Genomic DNA, 20,393 nt, shown 5'->3' with positions numbered 1-20,393 from the left:
GTTTCTGTGCGCTGCTCTGGTTCGCCAGAAGCAGCTTAGTCATGCTGGCCACATGACCCGAAAGCTGTACGCCGGCTCCCTCGGCCAATAAAGCGAGATGAGCACCGCAACCCCAGAGTCGGCCACGACTGGACCTAATGGTCAGGGGTCCCTTTACCTTTACCTAAGGAGTCTCTATGGGAGTATATTGTATTTTAAAAATGGGGTGTCAGAGTTTTTAGGGGGCTAACCAGGTTGGGATAGCTGGGGTAGCAGGCTTGTTGGTTTTGAATGTCTTATGTAGATTTTTTTTTTTCAATTTCGTTGTTCTGTACGGGACAATGATGTTATGTACTGAAGTTCTCACCCTGGGCCAGCAGGGGGATACTATAGATAGTTTTCACTCAGGTCCACATATGCAAATAAGGAATTGAAAGTGACGTTCAGTGATTGGATAGTTACAGAAAGTTGTTACTGTTGCGTTGTAGTGGAGCTCTATATAAGCAGGCTGGATGAGCCCTTCAGTTCAGTTCTGTTCTGGCCTGTGAATAAACAAGAGCTGTTGAAGAATTGCTGTGTCGTCTGATATGTTCACCCACAACTTAACAAATAAGAATAAAGGTTATCGTATCGTATCGTACCCCTTTGCAGTCCTCTTACGCTGTGTGTTGTTGTGATAATGGATGCTGCTCTTGCAGCCCACTAGTGGGACTCCTTGAATGCTTCAAAATCCAGCATGTGACAAGCCGTTGCCAACAGAGTCAGTGGATATGGGTGGAGGCCGGCAGCTTCACGAGTCGCATTGCTGGGCAACTGCCAAGGCATGTATCTCAGCAGGGGGCGGGGGCGCTGCCAGACCCCCAAAGCCCACCCACCCCAACCCTGCCCCTCTGGTATTTCTGCTTGGCCATCTGCAAGATTTTTTCCAGGGGTGGGGGCAAAGGCAAACACTGAAAGGGGAGAGTGGCCTTTTAAAAAAAAAACATTGAGAATAATAGTGCCTGTACATTTTACCTCCTGACTCAGGTTTTCAGACCCTCCAAGTTTCCCTATTTTCCAGGGACAGTCTCCCCAGATTTACAGAAACTGTCCTGGATCCATCTGAACGCGACCCTCGTTCAGGGAAGGTGTTTGGCTTTTTTTTTTACTGTTTACAGCGGTACCTCGGATTACAAACGCTTCAGGTTACATACGCTTCAGGTTACAGACTCCACTAACCCCGAAATAGTGCTTCAGGTTAAGAACTTTGCTTCAGGATGAGAACAGAAATTGTGCTCCGGCGGCGCAGCAGCAGCAGGAGGCCCCATTAGCTAAAGTGGTGCTTCAGGTTAAGAACAGTTTCAGGTTAAGAACGGACCTCCGGAACGAATTAAGTACTTAACCCGAAGTACCACTGTACTGTTTTATTATGTTTTTATATGTGTTGTTAGTCGCCCCGAGTGGCTGGGGCAACCCAGTGAGATGGGCGAGGAGGAATAATAATAATAATAATAATAATAATAATAATAATGGAATAGGACATCCCTATTTTCATAAGAGAAATGTTGGAGGGTATGGGTTTTGCAATTGCTAGGAACTTGCTCTTTTAAAAAATGATAGTCTGGAGATTGTGGTTTCCAGTGGGGGGGGGTACCCCTTTGTCCATCTGTCCCCCTGCCTCGCCCCATAGGTGCCGATTTATCTCTGCCTGTTTCCCTGCTCCTATTTTTCACCAGCAGAATACTAGAGAATCTGATCTTGACCAATCAGTTGAAGGCTTTTCCTTCAGGGTGCAGAGATCACCCAGCTCCCCTGGGCCGAATGCTTTCTGGACAGAGCTTTCCCTGGTCTAGTTACTCTGTCGACGCGACACTCAGATTTTCCTGGCCGAAGCCTCTGTGGTTACCAGCGGCGTGCGAGAGCCAATGTAAGCTTGAAGGCACTTGGGTAGCTAGTACACACACACACACACACACACACACACACACACAATTTGTTGGGCTGTGAGGGCTGCAGGCTGCCGTGTCAATCAATACACTGCAATGTGATGTTAGCTGCCTCTTAACCGCTGTTCCAAATCCATCCTGTTTCATCTTAGGCCATGTTCACACCGCACATTGAAAGCACCGTGATTCCACTTTAAACCATTATGGTTTCCCGCAAAGAATTCTGGGAACTGTAGTTTGCTGAGAGTCGTTAGGAGACTTCCCTATTCCCCTCCCAGAGCTACAATTCCCAGAATTCTCTGTGAAGGGCGATTGACTGAGAATTGTAGCTCTGGGAGGGGGATTTTTTTTGGGGGGGGGGTTGGTCTCCTAACAACAGCACCCTTAACAAACTACAACTCCCAGAATTCTTTGGGGGAAGCCGGGACAGTTTAAAGTGGTGTCATAGTGCTTTAACCATGAGGTGCGGATGCAGGGGGGAAAGTTTAAGCCAGCCTTTCATCAACCTGGTGCTATCCAGATATTTAGGATGCTGGCTGGGGCTGGTGCGAGTTGTAGTTCAAAACATCTAGATGGCACCAGATTGATGAAAGGCTGCTTTAAACAGAACAGTCATCTCCCTACCTTAATGGACAAAGGTACAAACGTGTGTTTGCACACAAACCATCTGTCAACTGGACTTTCAGTTTGTCAATTGAACTTTCACCGTCGGAGCTTGAGGCCGTACCAGTGAATCTGAAGCTCCGTTTTTAATGATTTGGAACATTCATGGTTGCCGAGTTTGATTTGGTATTACTTTTAAAAACTGGGCTTCTTACAGTAGCTGGGAGAACAGGCTAGTCCCACCCCACCCCCATCCCTGTAGATTTATAGACACCTGTATATTTATTTCATAGGTCCCTCAATATCTCAATTTACTCACCCTGTGAGAAGTGAGGTTACAGAGACCAGGCAGAGGGCCTTCTTGGTAGTGGTGCCCACCGCGTGGAACGCCCTCCCATCAGATGTCAAGGAGATAAAGAACTCTGATTTTTAGAAAACATCTGAAGTTTTTAATGTTTGATGTTTTATCGTGTTTTTAATATTCTGTTGGGAGCCACCCAGAGTCAATTGTGTGTCCAGGGCGGATGTATCCCAGCTCCATCTGGTACGCAGGATGAGACCCTACCTGCCTGCAGACTGTCTCCTCAGAGTGGTACATGCTCTGGTTATCTTCCGCTTGGACTACTGCAACGCGCTCTACGTGGGGCTACCTTTGAAGGTGACCCGAAAACTACAACTAATCCAGAATGCGGCAGCTAGACTGGTGACTGGGAGCGGCCGCCGAGACCATATTAACACTGGTCCTGTAAGACCTACATTGGCTCCCAGTACGTTTCCGAGCACAATTCAAAGTGTTGGTGCTGACCTTTAAAGCCCTAAACGGCCTCGGTCCAGTATACCTGAAGGAGCTTCTCCAACCCCATCATTCAGCCCGGACACTGAGGTCCAGCGCCGAGGGCCTTCCGGCAGGGTATAAATAATAATAAGTTGTTGTTGTTGTTGTTTAACTCTTCTGCATGAAGAAAGGCTTTCTATTGCCTGTCTTCAGTTTCATGGAGTGGTCTTAAGTAACAGGAGAGAAGGAGAATAACCAAACCGTGATCCCATGTCATGTGGCGGGCTGTTCCCTTCTTTCGTCAGCCATTAAGAAGAGCCTTTCAGCAAGAGGGACTCACACGATGGGTTTCCTTAGCGAGCATCGCCCACTGAACACTGACCATCAATGTGCAGACTCCATTCCACATCCCAAGCCGAGGAATTATCCCCCTCCTCCCCGCCGGATAGGGAATGACATTCGATTTGTAGTACATGTAAGCCTTACGACCTGGACAAAGGGATGTGGGTGGCGCTGTGGGTTAAACCACAGAGCCTAGGGCTTGCTGATCAGAAGGTCAGCGGTTCGAATCCCCACAACGGGGTGAGCTCCCGTTGCTCGGTCCCTGCTCCTGCCAACCTAGCAGTTCGAAAGCACGTCAAAGTGCTAGTAGATAAATAGGTACCACTCCAGCAGGAAGGTAAACGGCGTTTCCGTGCGCTGCTCTGGTTCGCCAGAAGCGGCTTAGCCATGCTGGCCACATGACCCGGAAGCTGTACGCCGGCTCCCTCGGCCAATAAAGCGAGATGAGCGCCGCAACCCCAGAGTCGGCCACGACGGGACCTAAGGGTCAGGAAGGGATCTTGGGCTGTTGCAAGCGACGGAGTCTGTGTCTGAGGGACGCTCTGACCCCCACACTTAATAAATTCTTATTCTGTACCAACTGTCCACCCTAAGCTTTTTGCTCCAATGATTTAAAAAGAATTGGAGACTTCGTTGGTTCAATTAAAGCAGACTTGGCTGCTTTCCAGCTGCTTTGGCACTACAAAACCCATCAACTGGTCAGGCTGATGGGAATTGTGATCAAAAGCACCTGGAAGTCAGCCAGTGCTCAGATGGTGGGTCCTTTCATGGTAGATTTTTAAAGCAGAGGTTGGAGAGCCACCTGCTGGGGGTGCTTTAGTTACAATGCCTGCATTGGGGAAGGTTAGACTAGATGAACCTTGGGGGTCCCTTCCACCTCTGAAATTGTATTATTCTATGAAAGGTGGCATGGGACGCGGGTGGCGCTGTGGGTTAAACCACAGAGCCTAGGACTTGCCGATCAGAAGGTCAGCGGTTCGAATCCCCGTGACGGGATGAGCTCCCGTTGCTCGGTCCCTGCTCCTGCCCACCTAGCAGTACCTCGGGTTAAGTACTTAATTCATTCCGGAGGTCCGTACTTAACCTGAAACTGCTCTTAACCTGAAGCACCACTTAAGCTAATGGGGCCTCCTGCTGCCGCCGCACCGCCAGAGCACGATTTCTGTTCTCATCCTGAAGCAAAGTTCTTAACTCGAAGCACTATTTCTGGGTTAGCGGAGTCTGTAACCTGAAGCGTATGTAACCTGAAGCGTATGTAACCTGAGGTACCACTGTAACTAATTAGCTGATCAATTAAAAGTGTCCTTATCTGGGTGATAGTTGGAGCTTTCCCCCCCATCTTCTACATTTTTGACACTGCTGAATTAGAACTGGTGTATTCCACAAACAAAAGGGACGTGGGTGGCGCTGTGGGTTAAACCACAGAGCCTAGGACTTGCGAATCAGAAGGTCAGCGGTTCGAATCCCCACAACGGGGTGAGCTCCCGTTGCTCGGTCCCTGCTCCTGCCAACCTAGCAGTTCGAAAGCACATCAAAGTGCAAGTAGATAAATAGGTACCGCTCCAGCGGGAAGGTAAACGGCGTTTCCGTGCACTGCTCTGGTTCGCCAGAAGCGGCTTAGTGCTGCTGGCCACATGACCTAGAAGCTGTACGCTGGCTCCCTCGGCCAATAAAGCAAGATGAGCGCCGCAACCCCAGAGTCAGCCACGACTGGACCTAATGGTCAGGGGTCCCTTTACCTTTACCTTTATATGAAAGGAGGACTTGAAAAGCCCTGTTGTGTACAACAGCGTTCCCCAACCCGGTGCCCTGCAGATATAGAGTCCAAAACATCTGCCTCAAAGTCCTGTCCTAATGGTGCCTCTGGGAATGGCGATTCCAGCAGCTCACTTTAAGGGAATGTTAGCAAGGTCTTCTCCCAGAGACAGTCTGCGGGCAGGTAGGGTCTCATCCTGCGTACCGGATGGAACTGGCAGACAGCTGCCCTGGACACAGAATTGACCTGGAGCTATGGAACTCACTCCCACAGGAGCCCACCAACTTAGATTAGACCAATTTGTGGAGGAGAGGGTTATTGATGTCTACTAGTCAGGATGCAGATCGCTACATGTTTCAGCCAGATCTACTGTTTTCGCCATAGGCATACGAGCAAATGGTTTGGAGTGCTCCAAAAACATCTTTTGGAGTGACTCAAGCTGTGTTTTCCATCACACTTAACAGAACTCCGGAAACCAAAACACCTTGGCAGTTTCAGTTCTGTTAAATGCTCAGCTTCGGAGCATATCATATCCCAGAAGCTCCCCTTTCATGTGAACTGGACGAATGTCGCTGTCCCTGAGAGAGTGGCGAGTCTTTTGCCCCTCAGCGATCCCAGGCTGCTACAACCCTCGCACCGATCCTGACCCCCTCTGCCCATGTGAAGGCGAGCAGCTTTTCGGGCTTGAACATGGCACCGTGTTCGTTGCCACAACTCTGTCCTTCCCCTGGAGTGACTTAACCCTTGGCAGTGGGTGCCACCATTTGCAATCTTTGGAAGGGATCTTGGGCAGTCGCAAGCGGCGGAATCTGTGTCTGAGGGACGCTCTGTCCCCTGCACTTAACGGCACTAGGCTGGGGGACGTGGCGCCTTTTGGACACGGTAGCTATCTGCCTGGGGGTGGGTGGGGAGGATGACATCATGTCTGCGGAGCAACGGTGGAGCTTGAAAGACACTCCTTTGATTTAGAAGTGCGATGGGGGGCCGGCAGATCCTGCCGAAGACACGTCAGGGTCTGTGGTGTGAGGAAGAGACCCCCACCAAGCATGAATCGTGGTTATAGAGTTTGAGAGTTAGGTTTGGGGCAGGTGGGGGGTGGATGGGCAGTCCTGGGTTCAGGCCAAGCAAAAGAATTTGCTCTGCAAAGATTATCCTCTGTGAATCACAGTGGTGAATACTCACTAGATGTTCCCCTCGTATTCTAACGTTTGTGGAATATTTGGTTTCCGTATTTGACATCCAATCCCCATTTTTGTTTGGCCGTGACATGAAATAGTTGGCATCAAACAGCGTTCGATTGTTGACATGCAGCAGTGTTCAGTAAATAATGATAATAATAATAATAATAATAATAATAATAATAATAATAATATATTATTTATACCGCACCCATCTGGCTGAGTTTCCCCAGCCACTCTGGGCGGCTTCCAATCGAATGTTAAAAACAATACAGCATTAAATATTAAAAACTTCCCTAAACAGGGCTGCCTTCAGATGTCTTTTAAAGATAAGATAGCTACTTATTTCCTTCACATCTGAAGGGAGGGCGTTCCACAGGGCGGGCGCCACTACCGAGAAGGCCCTCTGCCTGGTTCCCTGTAACCTCACTTCTTGCAATGAGGGAACTGCCAGAAGGCCCTCAGTGCTGGACCTCAGTGTCCGGGCTGAATGATGGGGGTGGAGACACTCCTTCAGGTATACAGGACCGAGGCCATTTAGATCTTTAAACGTCAGCACCAAAACTTTGAATTGTGCTTGGAAACGTACTGGGAGCCAATGCAGATATCTCAGGACCGGTGTTATGTGGTCCCAGCGGCCACTCCCAGTCACCAGTCTAGCTGCTGCATTCTGGATTAATTGCAGTTTCTGGGTCACCTTCAAAGGTAGCCCCACGTAGAGCGAATTGCAGTAGTCCAAGCGGGAGATAACCAGAGCATGCACCACTGGGGCAAGACAGTCTGTGGGCAAGTAGGGTCTCAACCTGCGTACCTGATGGAGCTGGTAGACAGCCGCCCTGGACACAGAATTAACCTGCACCTCCATGGTCAGCTGTGAGTCCAAAATGACTCCCAATATTGTATTGTATCCCAGTATTGTAATGCATCAGTTAGTATTTGGAATGAGCAGCGAGCACAATCCAGCCCTCCGCCAACATGCTGGGTAGGGTGCAGATATCCACGATGAGCTACCAATGATATAATAACAGTGTTCTTCAATCTCGGGTCCCTAGACGTGGTTGTTGGACTACAACTCCCATCATCTGTGACCATTCGCTGGGGATGATGGGAATTGTAGTCCAACAACCACGTCTGGGGACCCGAGGTCGAAGAACAGTGATATAGAAGGGTAAAATTTCGTTAAACGTAGCAACACAAAGTGGAGGCGTCAGCAGATCAAATAACTTTGATTGGTCGTGTTCACTGACCTGGTGACCGCATAGGAACGTGAAAACATCTTTGCTGGATCAGGCCAAAGGCCTCTCTAGGGAGCATTCAGAGATGGGGAATATTGTGTTAGTTTTCCTGATTATACTTCTGGTGCTTCTGCCTCATTTTCTAATGTTCCTTTCCCACTACACTACCTGTGCGCTACAGAACTGTGGCTTTTTGACCAATATACTTGGATTTCTGCTTTTGAATTCTGGTGCTGGAGGAGACTCTTGAGAGTCCCATCAAGATCAAACCTATCCTTTCTGAAGGAAATCAGCCCTGAGTGCTCACTGGAAGGACAGATCGTGAAGCTGAGGCTCCAAGACTTTGGCCACCTCATGAGAAGAGAAGACTCCCTGGAAAAGACCCTGATGTTGGGAAAGATGGAGGGCACAAGGAGAAGGGGACGACAGAGGACGAGATGGTGGGGCAGTGTTCTTGAAGATACCAACATGAGCTTGACCAAACTGCGGGAGGCAGTGGAAGACAGGAGTGCCTGGCGTGCTCTGGTTCAGGGGGTCACGAAGAGTCAGACACGACTAAAGGACTAAACAACAACACTTGCATGTCACACTAAATTTAATCCACACTAGTCGGGTGTGTTGTGGCACAACGGCAGACATCGTTGGACAACGTTGCTTCTCTCCTCTCCCCCCTCCCTTTTTGCACCTGCGTTCTTCTGTCTCCCCCCCCCAAATAACCCCCCCCCCCATTAAGACAGTAGGAAAGAACTGCATCCCGCTACACCCAGAGTTCCCCCCCCCCCGGGTTAAACAGATATATTTGATTCTGGAATCAGAGAACACAGAAATGAACACTGTGCTCCATTTGTTTTCCAGAAGTGGCTTTTGGTGTGAAAACGTCACAACAGGGAGAAACGCCGGGGAAATGGAATAATTTGTTGCCCGGGCATATCCATGTTGTCTGACCCAGAAATAAATATATAGTTCCCTCCTCCTGGGTATTTGAGGCAGCGAGGGGACACAGAGGACGAGCCCAGGGAACCGCATCTGTATCGGCCTGCATGTCGTCATTGCTTTTCCGCACGGGCAAGTGAGCTAAGAGACACTCCTCGGGTCCATAAATCAAAAATTGAGCAGCGCTGGGTTGTGTGGAAAAGAGAAGACAAGCGGCCTGCTTTGGCAGGACTCCCCAATCACTCGGCATGGGAGCTGGGCTGGTGGTTTTGGCAGAGGAGGAGGGGGGCTCCCCCTGATCCCACCCCACCCTGAGGGAATCCAGAACAAGCTTCTCTTTGCTGGAGAAACCCACAGCTGAAATGGATGGCTGTTCGGGGGCAGGAAGGGAGAAAGGGGGTTGTCTGCCCCCTTGGGTCTGGAGTGAGAGGGTGCGTGTATAATAATAATAATAGCAATAATAAATTTTATTTATACCCTGCCCTCCCCAGCCAGAGCCGGGCTCAGGGCAGCTAACACCAGTAAAATAACAGTAAAAAAAGAAAGAAAGAAAAAAACCAATTTAAAATACAGGTTAAAATGCAATTTAAAATGCAGCCTCATTTTAAAAGTAGCCCATAGATCAAAACCATAGGGGAGGGAAAACATAAGGGTCAGACTGAGTCCAAGCCAAAGGCCAGGTGGAACAGCTCTATCTTGCAGGCCCTGCAGAAAGATGTCAAGTCCTGCAGGGCCCTAGTCTCTTGTGACAGAGCGTTCCACCAGGTCGGGGCCAGTACTGAAAAGGCCCTGGCCCTAGTTGAAACCAATCTAACCACCTTGCGACCTGGGACTTCCAAAACGTTGTTGTTTGTGGACCTTAAGGTCCTCTGCGGGGCATACCAGGAGAGGCAGTCCCGTAGGTATTAGTTTTCCACCCCGAGGCATAAGGTTTTTGCTGATACTTAACTTCGTCGGAGGCAGGATTTAGCTCAGAGTTCCCTGGGAAGAAGGACCAGCTGTTAATCTGTATCCAGGGCAGCTGTCTACCAGCTCCATCTGGTACGCAGGCTGAGACCCTACCTGCCCGCGGACTGTCTCGCCAGAGTGGTGCATGCTCTGGTTATCTCCCGCTTGGACTACTGCAATGCACTCTACGTGGGGCTACCTTTGAAGGTGACTCGGAAACTACAACTAATCCAGAATGCGGCAGCTAGACTGGTGACTGGGGGCGGCCGCAGGGACCACATAACGCTGGTCTTGAAAGACCTACATTGGCTCCCAGTGCGTTTCCGAGCACAATTCAAAGTGTTGGTGCTGACCTTGAAAGCCCTAAACAGCCTCGGTCCAGTATACCTGAAGGAGTGTCTCCACCCCCATCGTTCTGCCCGGACGCTGAGGTCCAGCGCCGAGGGCCTTCTGGTGGTTCCCTCATTGCGAGAAGCAAAGCTACAGGGAACCAGGCAGAGGGCCTTCTCGGTAGTGGCGCCCACCCTGTGGAACGCCCTCCCACCAGATGTCAAAGCGATAAATAACTACCTGACATTCAGAAGACATCTTAAGGCAGCCCTGTTCAGGGAAGTTTTTAATCTGTGATATTTTAGTGTATTTTTGGTTTCTATGGAAGCCGCCCAGAGTGGCTGGGGAAACCCAGCCAGATGGGCAGGGTACAAATAATAAATTATAATTATTATTATTATTAATCTACTCTGGTAACTATAGTTCTGGGAAGGGAGTAGGGGTCTCCTAACAACGCCCAGCACCCTTAGCAAACAGCAGCTCCAAGGATTCTTTAAAAGCTCAGCAGCTTCAGAGTGCTATATCCCATGGCAGCGTCTCCATGCCAGGAAGAACTGCACCTGTTGTGCTCCTGCCTGCCTTGCGGCTGTTTGCAAGCACGTACATGGGACGCAGGTGGCGCTGTGGGTTAAACCACAAGCCTAGGGCTTGTCGATCAGAAGGTCGGCGGTTTGAATCACCGCGAGGGGTGAACTCCCGTTTCTCGGCCCCTCTCCTGCCCACCTAGCCGTTCGAAAGCACGTCAAAGTGATTCTAGACTAATAATAAAAACAGTAAGGGGAATTCAGCCACAAAGCTCCTAAGCATACCCTTCAACATTTCTCCCATGAAAATAGGGAGGCCCCATTCCATAATGATATTTTTACTATTTATAACCGACACATCTTACTGGGTTGCCCCAGGCATTCCAGGCAGCTTCCAACATATATAGAAACATTATAAAACATTAAGCATTTTTTAATAACTCTCCTATACAGGACTGCCTTCAGACGGCTCAGGGGTCAGATAACTCTGTACCATCCAACATTTTCCAATGAAAATAGGGACGTCCTAAGGAAAAATGGGATGCAGGTGGTGCTGTGGATTAAACCACAGAGCCTAGGGCTTGCCGATCAGAAGGTCAGCGGTTCGAATCCCCGCGACGGGGTGAGCTCCCGTTGCTCGGTCCCAGCTCCTGCCAACCTAGCAGTCCGAAAGCACGTCAAAGTGCAAGTAGATAAATAGGTGCTGCTCTGGCGGGAAGGTAAACGGCGTTTCCATGCGCTGCTCTGGTTCGCCAGAAGCGGCTTAGTCATGCTGGCCACATGACCCGGAAGCTGTACGCCGGCTCCCTCGGCCAGTAAAGCGAGATGAGCGCCGCAACCCCAGAGTTGTCCGCGACTAGACCTAACGGTCAGGGGTCCCTTTACCCTTTTACATGGCTCTATCAAGACAACTGGGGGGGGGGGTTTCCCAGATGTGGTTGGGCTCCAGCTCCCATCAGCCACACCTGGCAGAGTTGATGGGCAAGGAAGAATAAGAAATGTCCTTATTTTCATCGGACGAATGTCGGAGGGTATTGAAGCAACGGATTTGCAAAGTTTTAAGTCCACGGCCTCCTTTTCTACAGCTGTTCAAAGTGGTTGTGTTTTTGCACACGGGCACACCAGCTCCCTGCCCCCCCATAACCCCTTAGCCCCCCCCCAAATGCACGCCTGCGGTCTGGACTCTTGCCAGGAGGGGAAAAAATCCACGTCTCCTTGTACATCAAACAAAAATTAGGTCTTGAGCCGTCGCCGGCTTTTGATTGGCTGCCTTCCCCCTGTGTGTTTATTTACACGGCAATTAGTTAAACCAATTCCTTTCACCGGCCGGCCCTAACGCTTGCCAAGGTACACAGTTCGTACGGCACCCCCTAGGGGCAGGGCAGAATGGCAACGAGGGGAGGTGGGAAGAGAAGGAAAGTGGGGCAGGGCGGGGGGTGGGTGGAGGAAAGAGGACCAGGTAAGCGATTGCAAGGAGAGACGGGAAGCTCTGGGGAGGGGAGAGGGGCGTGCGAGTCGGTTTCCTTGTTGTGAGAATGCGCGCAACTCAGACACACACACGCACACAAAGCAGCTCAGAGTCTGTGTTCCAACAATCACTCTCTATCCTGCTAGGAAAACACAGTTTTTTCTTCAGTGTTGGGATACAGTGAAAAAGTGGGTGGCCTGGTCTCCCTTTCCACAGTCAAAAGATGCCTTCTTGGACCCTCGACGGAGGTAGCAGGTTGCTTGGTACAGCCCCTTCCCCAGCGCCTAATTTCTAGCATGGTCTTTGCCATTACCTGGTGCCGGCTAGGCGCTGCGGATTACAACTCCCAGCACTCCCAAAGCAGAGGGCATCAGGTAGCGGCCGAGTCTCTCAGCTCAAGCCACCACCCTCTAATCTGAAAGAAGCCTCCTAATTCTTTCTGTGTGGAGGAGACTCTCTGGGGCCATTTAGTGGGGATGGAAGGGCACTCTGCACATGCTCAGAGACCACCCCAAATGGAGTTGTGGCATTGCCAAAGGCGAACATGGGCAAACCCAGCACAATTTAATAATAATAATGATTTTATTTATACCCTGCCCTTCCCAGTTCAGAAAACCGGGCTCAGGGTGGCTAACAACAAATTTAAAACACTTAATTGATGCCACAAAAATCTGAATCAAAAGCGCTCACGGGGTGTTGCGAGTTGGACTAAGGAGGCCAGGGTTCGAATCTCCATTCACCCATGGCCATAGGCCAATCGCCGTCTCTGAGCCTACCTCACAAGGTTGTTGTGAGGATAAAATCCAGAAGGGAGTAGCAGGTAAGCCTACTTGAGCTCCTTGGAGGTTGACAACGACGACTTCTACTGACCTTTGCACACAAAAAAAGTTCTAATTATAACCGCCTCTTTTAATTCAGCTGTGATTTGTGTTAATCATAGAATTTTTGAGTTGGAAGGGACCGCAAGGATTATCTAGTCCAACCCCCTGCAATGCTGGAATATTTTTCTCAACTTGGGGATCAAACCCACGACCCTGAGGTTAAGAGTCTCATGTTCTACCAACTGAGCTATCCCTCAGGCCATTTTTATACCCAACATCACTCAGCTACAGCCAATGAGACGCTTCGGAATATTCGTTCCTCAGTGTTCCATAGGTGCCACCTCTGTCCGTCACCTTTTGATTGACACCAGTAGGGTTGCCATCTTTCAAAAAGTAAAAACCAGGACACCCTGAAAGTTGTGGAGCTTTATTTTAGGATAGCCCCAAAATTACTGATCTTTTATTTTAGGAAACCACTGAAATTGTTCAGCTTTTTTCAGACCAACCCCAGAGTTGTCCCATTTTTCGATTGACTTTTCTAAGATACCTGACAGAGCACCGCCTTTTGGAAATCCCCCTGGATGTCAATTCCGCCCTTGAAATCCCAGACCTATGGCAGCCCTGGACACCAGACAAAGCAGCTGAAGAAGGCAGAAACCAAAACATTTTGCTTATTCCCCCCCCCCATTTTTTTAAATTAAATTTTCCACAATTATAACAAGTATAACATAGAAAAAAGAAAAGAAAACACAATACAGTACTAAAGAACAAAAAAGAAATCTTAAACACATATCCCTTAAAAACCCAATTTCTCTTACTAAAATTATTTCCAGCAATTAACTATCGTTTTCTCTTTTCTTACAGTTCTAAATCCACCTTACTTACAATTAGATCCTAATTTAATCCTAGGCCTATTTGGTGCTTTCAAGTGACTTCTAATATTTTATATTACAATATTTATTCAAATAGTCCTTAAATTTCTTCCAACTTCTTGATATTCCTCTTCTTTCTGGTCGCGGATTCTTCCAGTCAAGTCAGCTTTCTCCAAAAAGTCCAACATTTTCATCTGCCATTCTTCCACAGCTGGGATTTCTTGGGATTTCCAATTTTTGGCTAACAGCAGTCTTGCCGCTGTGGTGGCATACAAAAATAGTTTGACATCTTTTTTGGGCAGTTCCATTCCTATTATTCCAAGTAGAAAGGCCTCTGGTTTCTAAAACATTTTGCTTAAAGTCTTACATTTATCTGAATCTTTTTATATGCAATTGCTGTTATGTCTTGCAAATGATATATATGCAATTGCTTTATATTGATAAGTGAAATTCTTATCACTAATAACTTTAGCAACATCTTTTCTGAGGAATCTTGAGATACAGCCGGTTCTCACTATCTCCAATTTCCGGAAACAGTTGCAAGACATTAAAAGTTCTGGCAGGCTCTCTCAGCTGGATAAACGGGACTTGACCGCTTTGTTAGGGTTTCAGTCTTGTTTTAAATGTGTTTGTTATTGTTTTGTGCTTTTGACTGTCTTTAATCAGCTAATGTGTAACTCGCCTTGAGACGGTGGCAATTAAATCTCGGGTGATAATGATGAGAATGTCTGTTGTCTTGGACACGGTGACTGATAAACAGGAACGGTTTTAACTACGTACAGAGCAATCTGGCCTGAACTGCTGTTTGGTGCTATGGTGTCCATTTGCGTGTTTTTATAACTCTTAACGGAGAAATCTGAGGGCTCCCTTGGACAAAAAACAAGGACACCAGCCAGGAATACCAGAGCAAAACAGCAGCCAGTAGGCTTGGTCTTGATTGAAGACTGTCGCGACAGGACTCCCACCTGCCACAAGGTGGAACAAGATGGAAGCCCCGAACAAAAGAGCCCCCAAACTTTTATTAGCTGCTAATCCCCATGTTACACCCCCCAAACTACATCACTCATACATCACGGTTACACCATGAAAGGGGAGGTCTGGTGGCAGTAATCTGAGCATCCTGGACCCTGCCCCATGGTTGTCCTTGCCCTCCACCAAACACCCATCAAGTGTAGCAAAAGAGACATTTACATTTCCCTGTTTCCCAGCCAAGTTAATCACACCCTTTTGTCTTCATCTGGGTTTGCTATTTCTGGAATGGCTACCTGACTGGCACTCAGGTTTCAGGATGACAGGGATTATCACTCAGGCAGAGGGGCTGCTGAGTAGCTGAGCTCACATGTCTATATGAATTTCTGAAGTTTTCCCAGTGAGCCAGTAAAGGTGAAGGGACCCCTGACCATTAGGTCCAGTCGTGGCCAACTCTGGGGTTGCAGCGCTCATCTCGCTTTACTGGCCGAGGGAGCCGGCGTACAGCTTCCGGGTCATGTGGCCAGCATGACTAAGCCGCTTCTGGCGAACCAGAGCAGCACACAGAAACACCCTTTACCTTCCCACCGGAGCGGTACCTATTTATCTACTTGCACTTTGACGTGCTTTTAAACTGCTAGGTTGGCACAGTGAGCAAGTACATAGATGCATTTATCAGTGAATTCTTACATTTGGTATCGTGCAGCAAAGGCCCTTTGAATAGATAGGAAGAAACTGCGATGAAGTGTTTTGTGGGGACAAATCACAAAAGTCACAGAAGCGATTGTGCTGGTTTTGGTAGTGGGCTGCATGTGCATGATATCTGCTGGAGGGGCAACCCCCCCAACCTATACATAAATTCCTGCAACATATCGCAAACCACCTCGAATGAAGGGCGGTGCAGAAATTTAATAAGTAGATAAACAAAACAAGATAATCGGTGTTGCTCTGTGCCCTGTTTGATGCCCGCCTTGTCTCCTTTGCAGTTCATCATCTCCGAGAGCGACCCAGAGGAGTCTGCATGCCCGCTGGAGTGTCCTCACGAGCGCGGGCGCCCGGTTTGCGCCACCGACGGCAAGCTCTACAAGTCCCCGTGCGCCTTCCAGAAAGCTCGATGCCGCGAGCGTTCCCTCGAAGCCCTGCCTCGCTTCCGCTGTGGTGGAGCAGCCCACTGGGAGCCCAACTGTAGGTAGAGAAGGTTTGGCAGTGTGGCCTAGTGGTGGGGGACTGGGCAGAGGTTTTTTTTTTTAAAAATTAAATGTTTAAAATTTTTATTTTTTACCAACAACCAAAACACAAACAGTGAAACCCCCGGGTGACTGATACATTGGGTATAAATAATAACATATTCAAATCAACCATATGTACAATTTTATATACGTTAATACTCCTCCATCCCATAGCTGTCAACCGTCCCTTATTTGGTGGGAAAGTCCCTTGTCCCAGCGCTGTGTCCCGCTGCTGTCCCTTATTGATGATGTCCCTTAAATTTCCCGGGTTTCAAAGGAAGCAGCTCCTCTCCCTCCCTCCCTGCCGGCCAGGGAGGAGGGAGGCTCCAACTGTGTTGCTTGGCTGCGTTGCTCACCCAATAAGGAGTCTAAGAACGACTGGGGGGTGGAGCTTGCATGCCTTGTGCCGATCAAATCGGCCGCGTTGCCTGGGGACTCGCCTTTGCTCAGCGCTTCCCAGCGGAGAGGGGACGGTGGTTCTCCTTGCTGCATCCCCTTTGCCGGGTTGCTGCGCTGTGGGAACCACCGCTTGAGGCTTTGTTTGGCTGCTGGCTGGGCTTTCTGCCTTTGGCTCAGAGGGGCTCAGAAGTTGAACATACCTGTGCTCTGAAAATCCCTTATATTGGCTGCTGATCCCTTATTTTCGAGGCTGCTGCTCCCTTATTTTCAAATCTGTCAGTTGACAGCTATGCTCCATCCACAAGGTTTATTTAACTTTTAACATTTTAATTGCCCCAAATTGTTCAAACCTACCCAAATAATTCAAAATCTTCTAAACCAATCCTCTTCTTTCTCACTGACCTTAAACCCTTTCATTCTGTGTATCTTCACAGTTAGATATTCTAAAATTATAATATTATTCGTTTTTTTCCTCCATTGGTTCACCCCTAGCTCTTCTGCATTTTTCCAGTTACTCGCTATAGCCTGTCTGGCTGCAGTTACCATCAATTTTACCCATTTACATTCCTCTTTTGTTTTTAACTCGGTGCTACTCAGACTAATAAGAACCATTAATTTAGATATTCCCACCTTCCTACCCACAATTCCCAATATTTCTATACCAATCTCTTTCCAAAATTCATTAACTAATGGACAATCCCACCACATATGACTGTATGTTCCCATCACTCCACATTTCCTCCAACAATTCTTACTTCCAGATTTTGTAATATGATATAAACTTTTTTAATTTGATTTTTCATAATGCTATAACATAAAAGAAACTAATCTAGAGGGAAAGAGAAAAATGGAAAGGAAACACCAAAGGAAAAACCAAAAAGTTGAAGAAAATAGGAAAAATAAAAGGGACTGCCATCTGTCCGTTACATAAAATAATTTTTTTGAAATATTCACTCTAGGATAACACCCAACTGATCTACTTTCTGTTAGGCAATATATTCGCAATCTCCCAACTTATAAGTCTTAGATCAATTCATTTTCCTTTTAGACAAAATGTCCAGTAGGAGTTCTCCAATTGTTGTTGTTGTTGTTGTTTTATTATATTGATATACTATCTTTCATCGAAAGGTCACAGGGCAGTTCCCAAGATAAAAATACAAGATAAAAACACAAATAGATAGTTAAAACAAAAAACCCAAAAAATAATAGCCCCCCCCAAAAAAACACATTTAAAAGGCTGTAGTATATTAATCAGGTGCTAATTAATTAATAACCATTGTTATTAATAAATTTCCACAATAGTTTTTCTCTAATCAGACTTCAACAACAATTTATCCCTATCAAGCAATTAATCTTTCCATTTTCGTCCACCCAAGAACCTCTCCTCTGTGATCATATATTAAAATAATATTCCCTAATGCTCTTATTTCCTAATTTTCTTACTATGTATTCATTAGTTCACGTCAAGTTCTGTATCTTCTGTTCCTGTTTCCTGTTGTATTTACCATGGTTTTCCATCCTGATTTCCTAAAGTTATCCCTTCTGTTTATGCTTCTTCCTCATTTCGCCTCTGGGCCTGAGATCCTCCATCTTTCCCGTACCGTGGTGAGAGAAGGGCTCTCTGTACATGCTCAGAGGTACCCTTGATGCCTCCAGCAGGCTCCATTTCTGATGCTGCGCCTTTCCTCCCGCCTACTGTGCAGATACCAACCTCACTCGGTGCCAGGAGGACCGAGCGACCGCCCTCTCGCAGTCCCGGCGTCAGTCTCATGCAACCTACGTCCCGGAATGCAATGAAGACGGCTCCTTCTTGCAGGTAGGACCTCCATTCTTGTTGTTTAGTCGTGTCTGACTCTTCATGACCCCACAGACCAGAGCACACCAGGCACTTCTGTCTTCCACAGCCTCCCGCAGTTTGGTCAAACTCATGCTGGTAGCTTCGAGAACACTGTCCCACCATCTCGTCCTCTGTCGTCCCCTTCTCCTTCTGCCCTCCATCTTTCCCAACGTCAGGGTCTTTTCCAGGGAGTCTTCTCTTCTCATGAGGTGGCCAAAGTCTTGGAGCCTCAGCTTCAGGATCTGTCCTTCCAGTGAGCACTCAGGGCTGATTTCCTTAAGAATGAAGAGGTTTGATCTTCTTGCAGTCCATGGGACTCTCAAGAGTCTCCTCCAGCACCAGAATTCAAAAACATCAATTCTTCGGCAATCAGCCTTCTTTATGGTCCAGCTCTCACTTCCACACATCACTACTGGGAAAACCATGGCTTTAACTATACGGACCTTTGTTGGCAAGGTGATGTCTCTGCTTTTTAAGATGCTATCTAGGCTTGTCATTGCTTTTCTCCCAAGAAGCAGGTGTCTTTTAATTTCGTGGCTGCTGTCACCATCTGCAGTGATCATGGAGCCCAAGAAAGTAAAATCTCTCACTGCCTCCATTTCTTCCCCTTCTATTTGCCAGGAGGTGATGGGACCAGTGGCCATGATCTTCGTTTTTTTGATGTTGAGCTTCAGACCATATTTTGTGCTCTCCTCTTTCACCCTCATTAAAAGGTTCTTTAATTCCTCCTCACTTTCTGCCATCAAGGTTGTGTCATCTGCATATCTGAGGTTGTTGATATTTCTTCCGGCAATCTTAATTCCGGCTACGGATTCATCCAGCCCAGCCTTTCGCTTGATCAATTCTGCAAATAAGTTAAATAAGCAGGGAGACAATATATAGCCTTGTCGTACGCCTTTCCCAATTTTGAACCAATCAGTTGTTCCATATCACATCTGCCAATAAAAAATAAAAAGTGTAAATTTCCTGAAATAAAAAAGGGGACTCTCCTAGGGCAGAAATGACGTTCGGGGGGGAGATTTCCGAAATGTGGTGCTTTGTCCTGGATCTTAGAAAGTCAAATGCTCAACAATTTTGGGGGTTTCCTTTAAAAAGAAACCTCAACAATTTTGGGGTGTCCTGGTTTTTACTTTTTGAAATATGGCAACCCTGGCTATCCCCATGATCTTTAAATGTTTTGAACATGTGTGGGGAATCTCAAGCCTGGGTAGGGAGCAAATGTGGCCCCCAGCACACTCTGTCTGGCCCCCAGGAATCTCCCTAAGCCACACCCCTCACATGTGATTCTACAATTCCAACTGTCAAAATATCAGCAAATAATAATTAAACAGAAAATTTGCTGTCTACGAATAAATTGTTAGTTAAATCATAATCTGTAAAAAAGAGAGCAAAATTACAATATATAAAATACCACAGTACACAAAGGATATATTGAATTGAGCAACAAGGCCACATAACTTACAAAAGTATTCTTTGGGGAATGAAATAATACGGTTTTAGCAGAAATGCTCTAAAGGATTAAGGAAAAATAGATTGCTAAATGGTGAAGGAGGGAAAGTAAAGTTACATTATATTAAGATAGAATAGAGGACAAAAACTGGAAAAGATGGAAAGGATTTGCTGAAATAGCTAATTGAACTAGAATACAAAAAAGGGAGGTGTGAGGAGGTCAAGGAAATAAGCAAATGAAAGATAAGTTATGGGAAGATTTATTGTATTTTTTCTTTTTTCCCCTCTTTCTTTCTTTTTTCCTGTTCCTTTTTTTTATTATTATTATCATGATGTGATGTTTTGTATTTCTTAAATATGCTTTTTTTTAATTCTTTCTTTTTGTAACCCTTTAAAATTCAATAAATATATATATATTTTTTTTTTTAAGTATTCTTTGGGGGAAGCCAAGGCTGTTTAGCGTGGAATTGTAGTGTGGTCAATGTGTGGTGTGCATGCAGTCCCTGTACTTAGGGAACTCTGGGAATTGTAGTTCTCTGAGGGGAGGGGGGCCTCCTCACAGCTCTTGGCACCCTTAACAAACTACAGTTCCCAGGATTCTCTGGGAGAAAGCCATGACGGTTTAAAGTGGCATGATACTAGATGTGTTCCCCTGGCATGGACTCCATCTCCATTTTTGATATTATTATTATGCTATATAAATTATGCTTTTAGCGTTGTACACCTGGGATCCTCGGATAAGGGGCAGTATATAAATTGAATAAACAAATAGATAAATAATGCACATTTAAAGCTGTGTCAGGAAGTCTGTAGATACCGCT

At 47.1% G+C, this 20,393-nt stretch overlaps 1 protein-coding gene and 1 long non-coding RNA gene across 3 annotated transcripts in view; one reads left to right on the top strand and one right to left on the bottom strand.

The window, feature by feature from the left end:
* Nucleotides 1-20,393, bottom strand: part of LOC308484589 — an 81,032-nt gene that overhangs the window by 3,024 nt on the left and 57,615 nt on the right. The window lies entirely within an intron of this gene.
* The window catches only part of LOC308484249 (SPARC-related modular calcium-binding protein 1-like), a 62,949-nt gene that overhangs the window by 22,521 nt on the left and 20,035 nt on the right, over nt 1-20,393 (top strand). For both annotated transcript variants that reach the window (XM_081019028.1, XM_081019029.1), the window contains exons 2-3: nt 15,645-15,843; nt 17,990-18,102. In XM_081019028.1, coding sequence (XP_080875154.1) covers nt 15,645-15,843; nt 17,990-18,102 — 312 coding nt within the window. The remainder of the gene's footprint in view (nt 1-15,644; nt 15,844-17,989; nt 18,103-20,393) is intronic.

This window comes from Podarcis pityusensis (genome assembly GCF_964106645.2).
Source record: "Podarcis pityusensis genome assembly, chromosome: 8".
Lineage (NCBI taxonomy): Eukaryota > Metazoa > Chordata > Lepidosauria > Squamata > Lacertidae > Podarcis > Podarcis pityusensis.
Note: the sequence above shows the minus strand (reverse complement) of the source record. Positions and strands in the feature narration are given on the sequence as shown.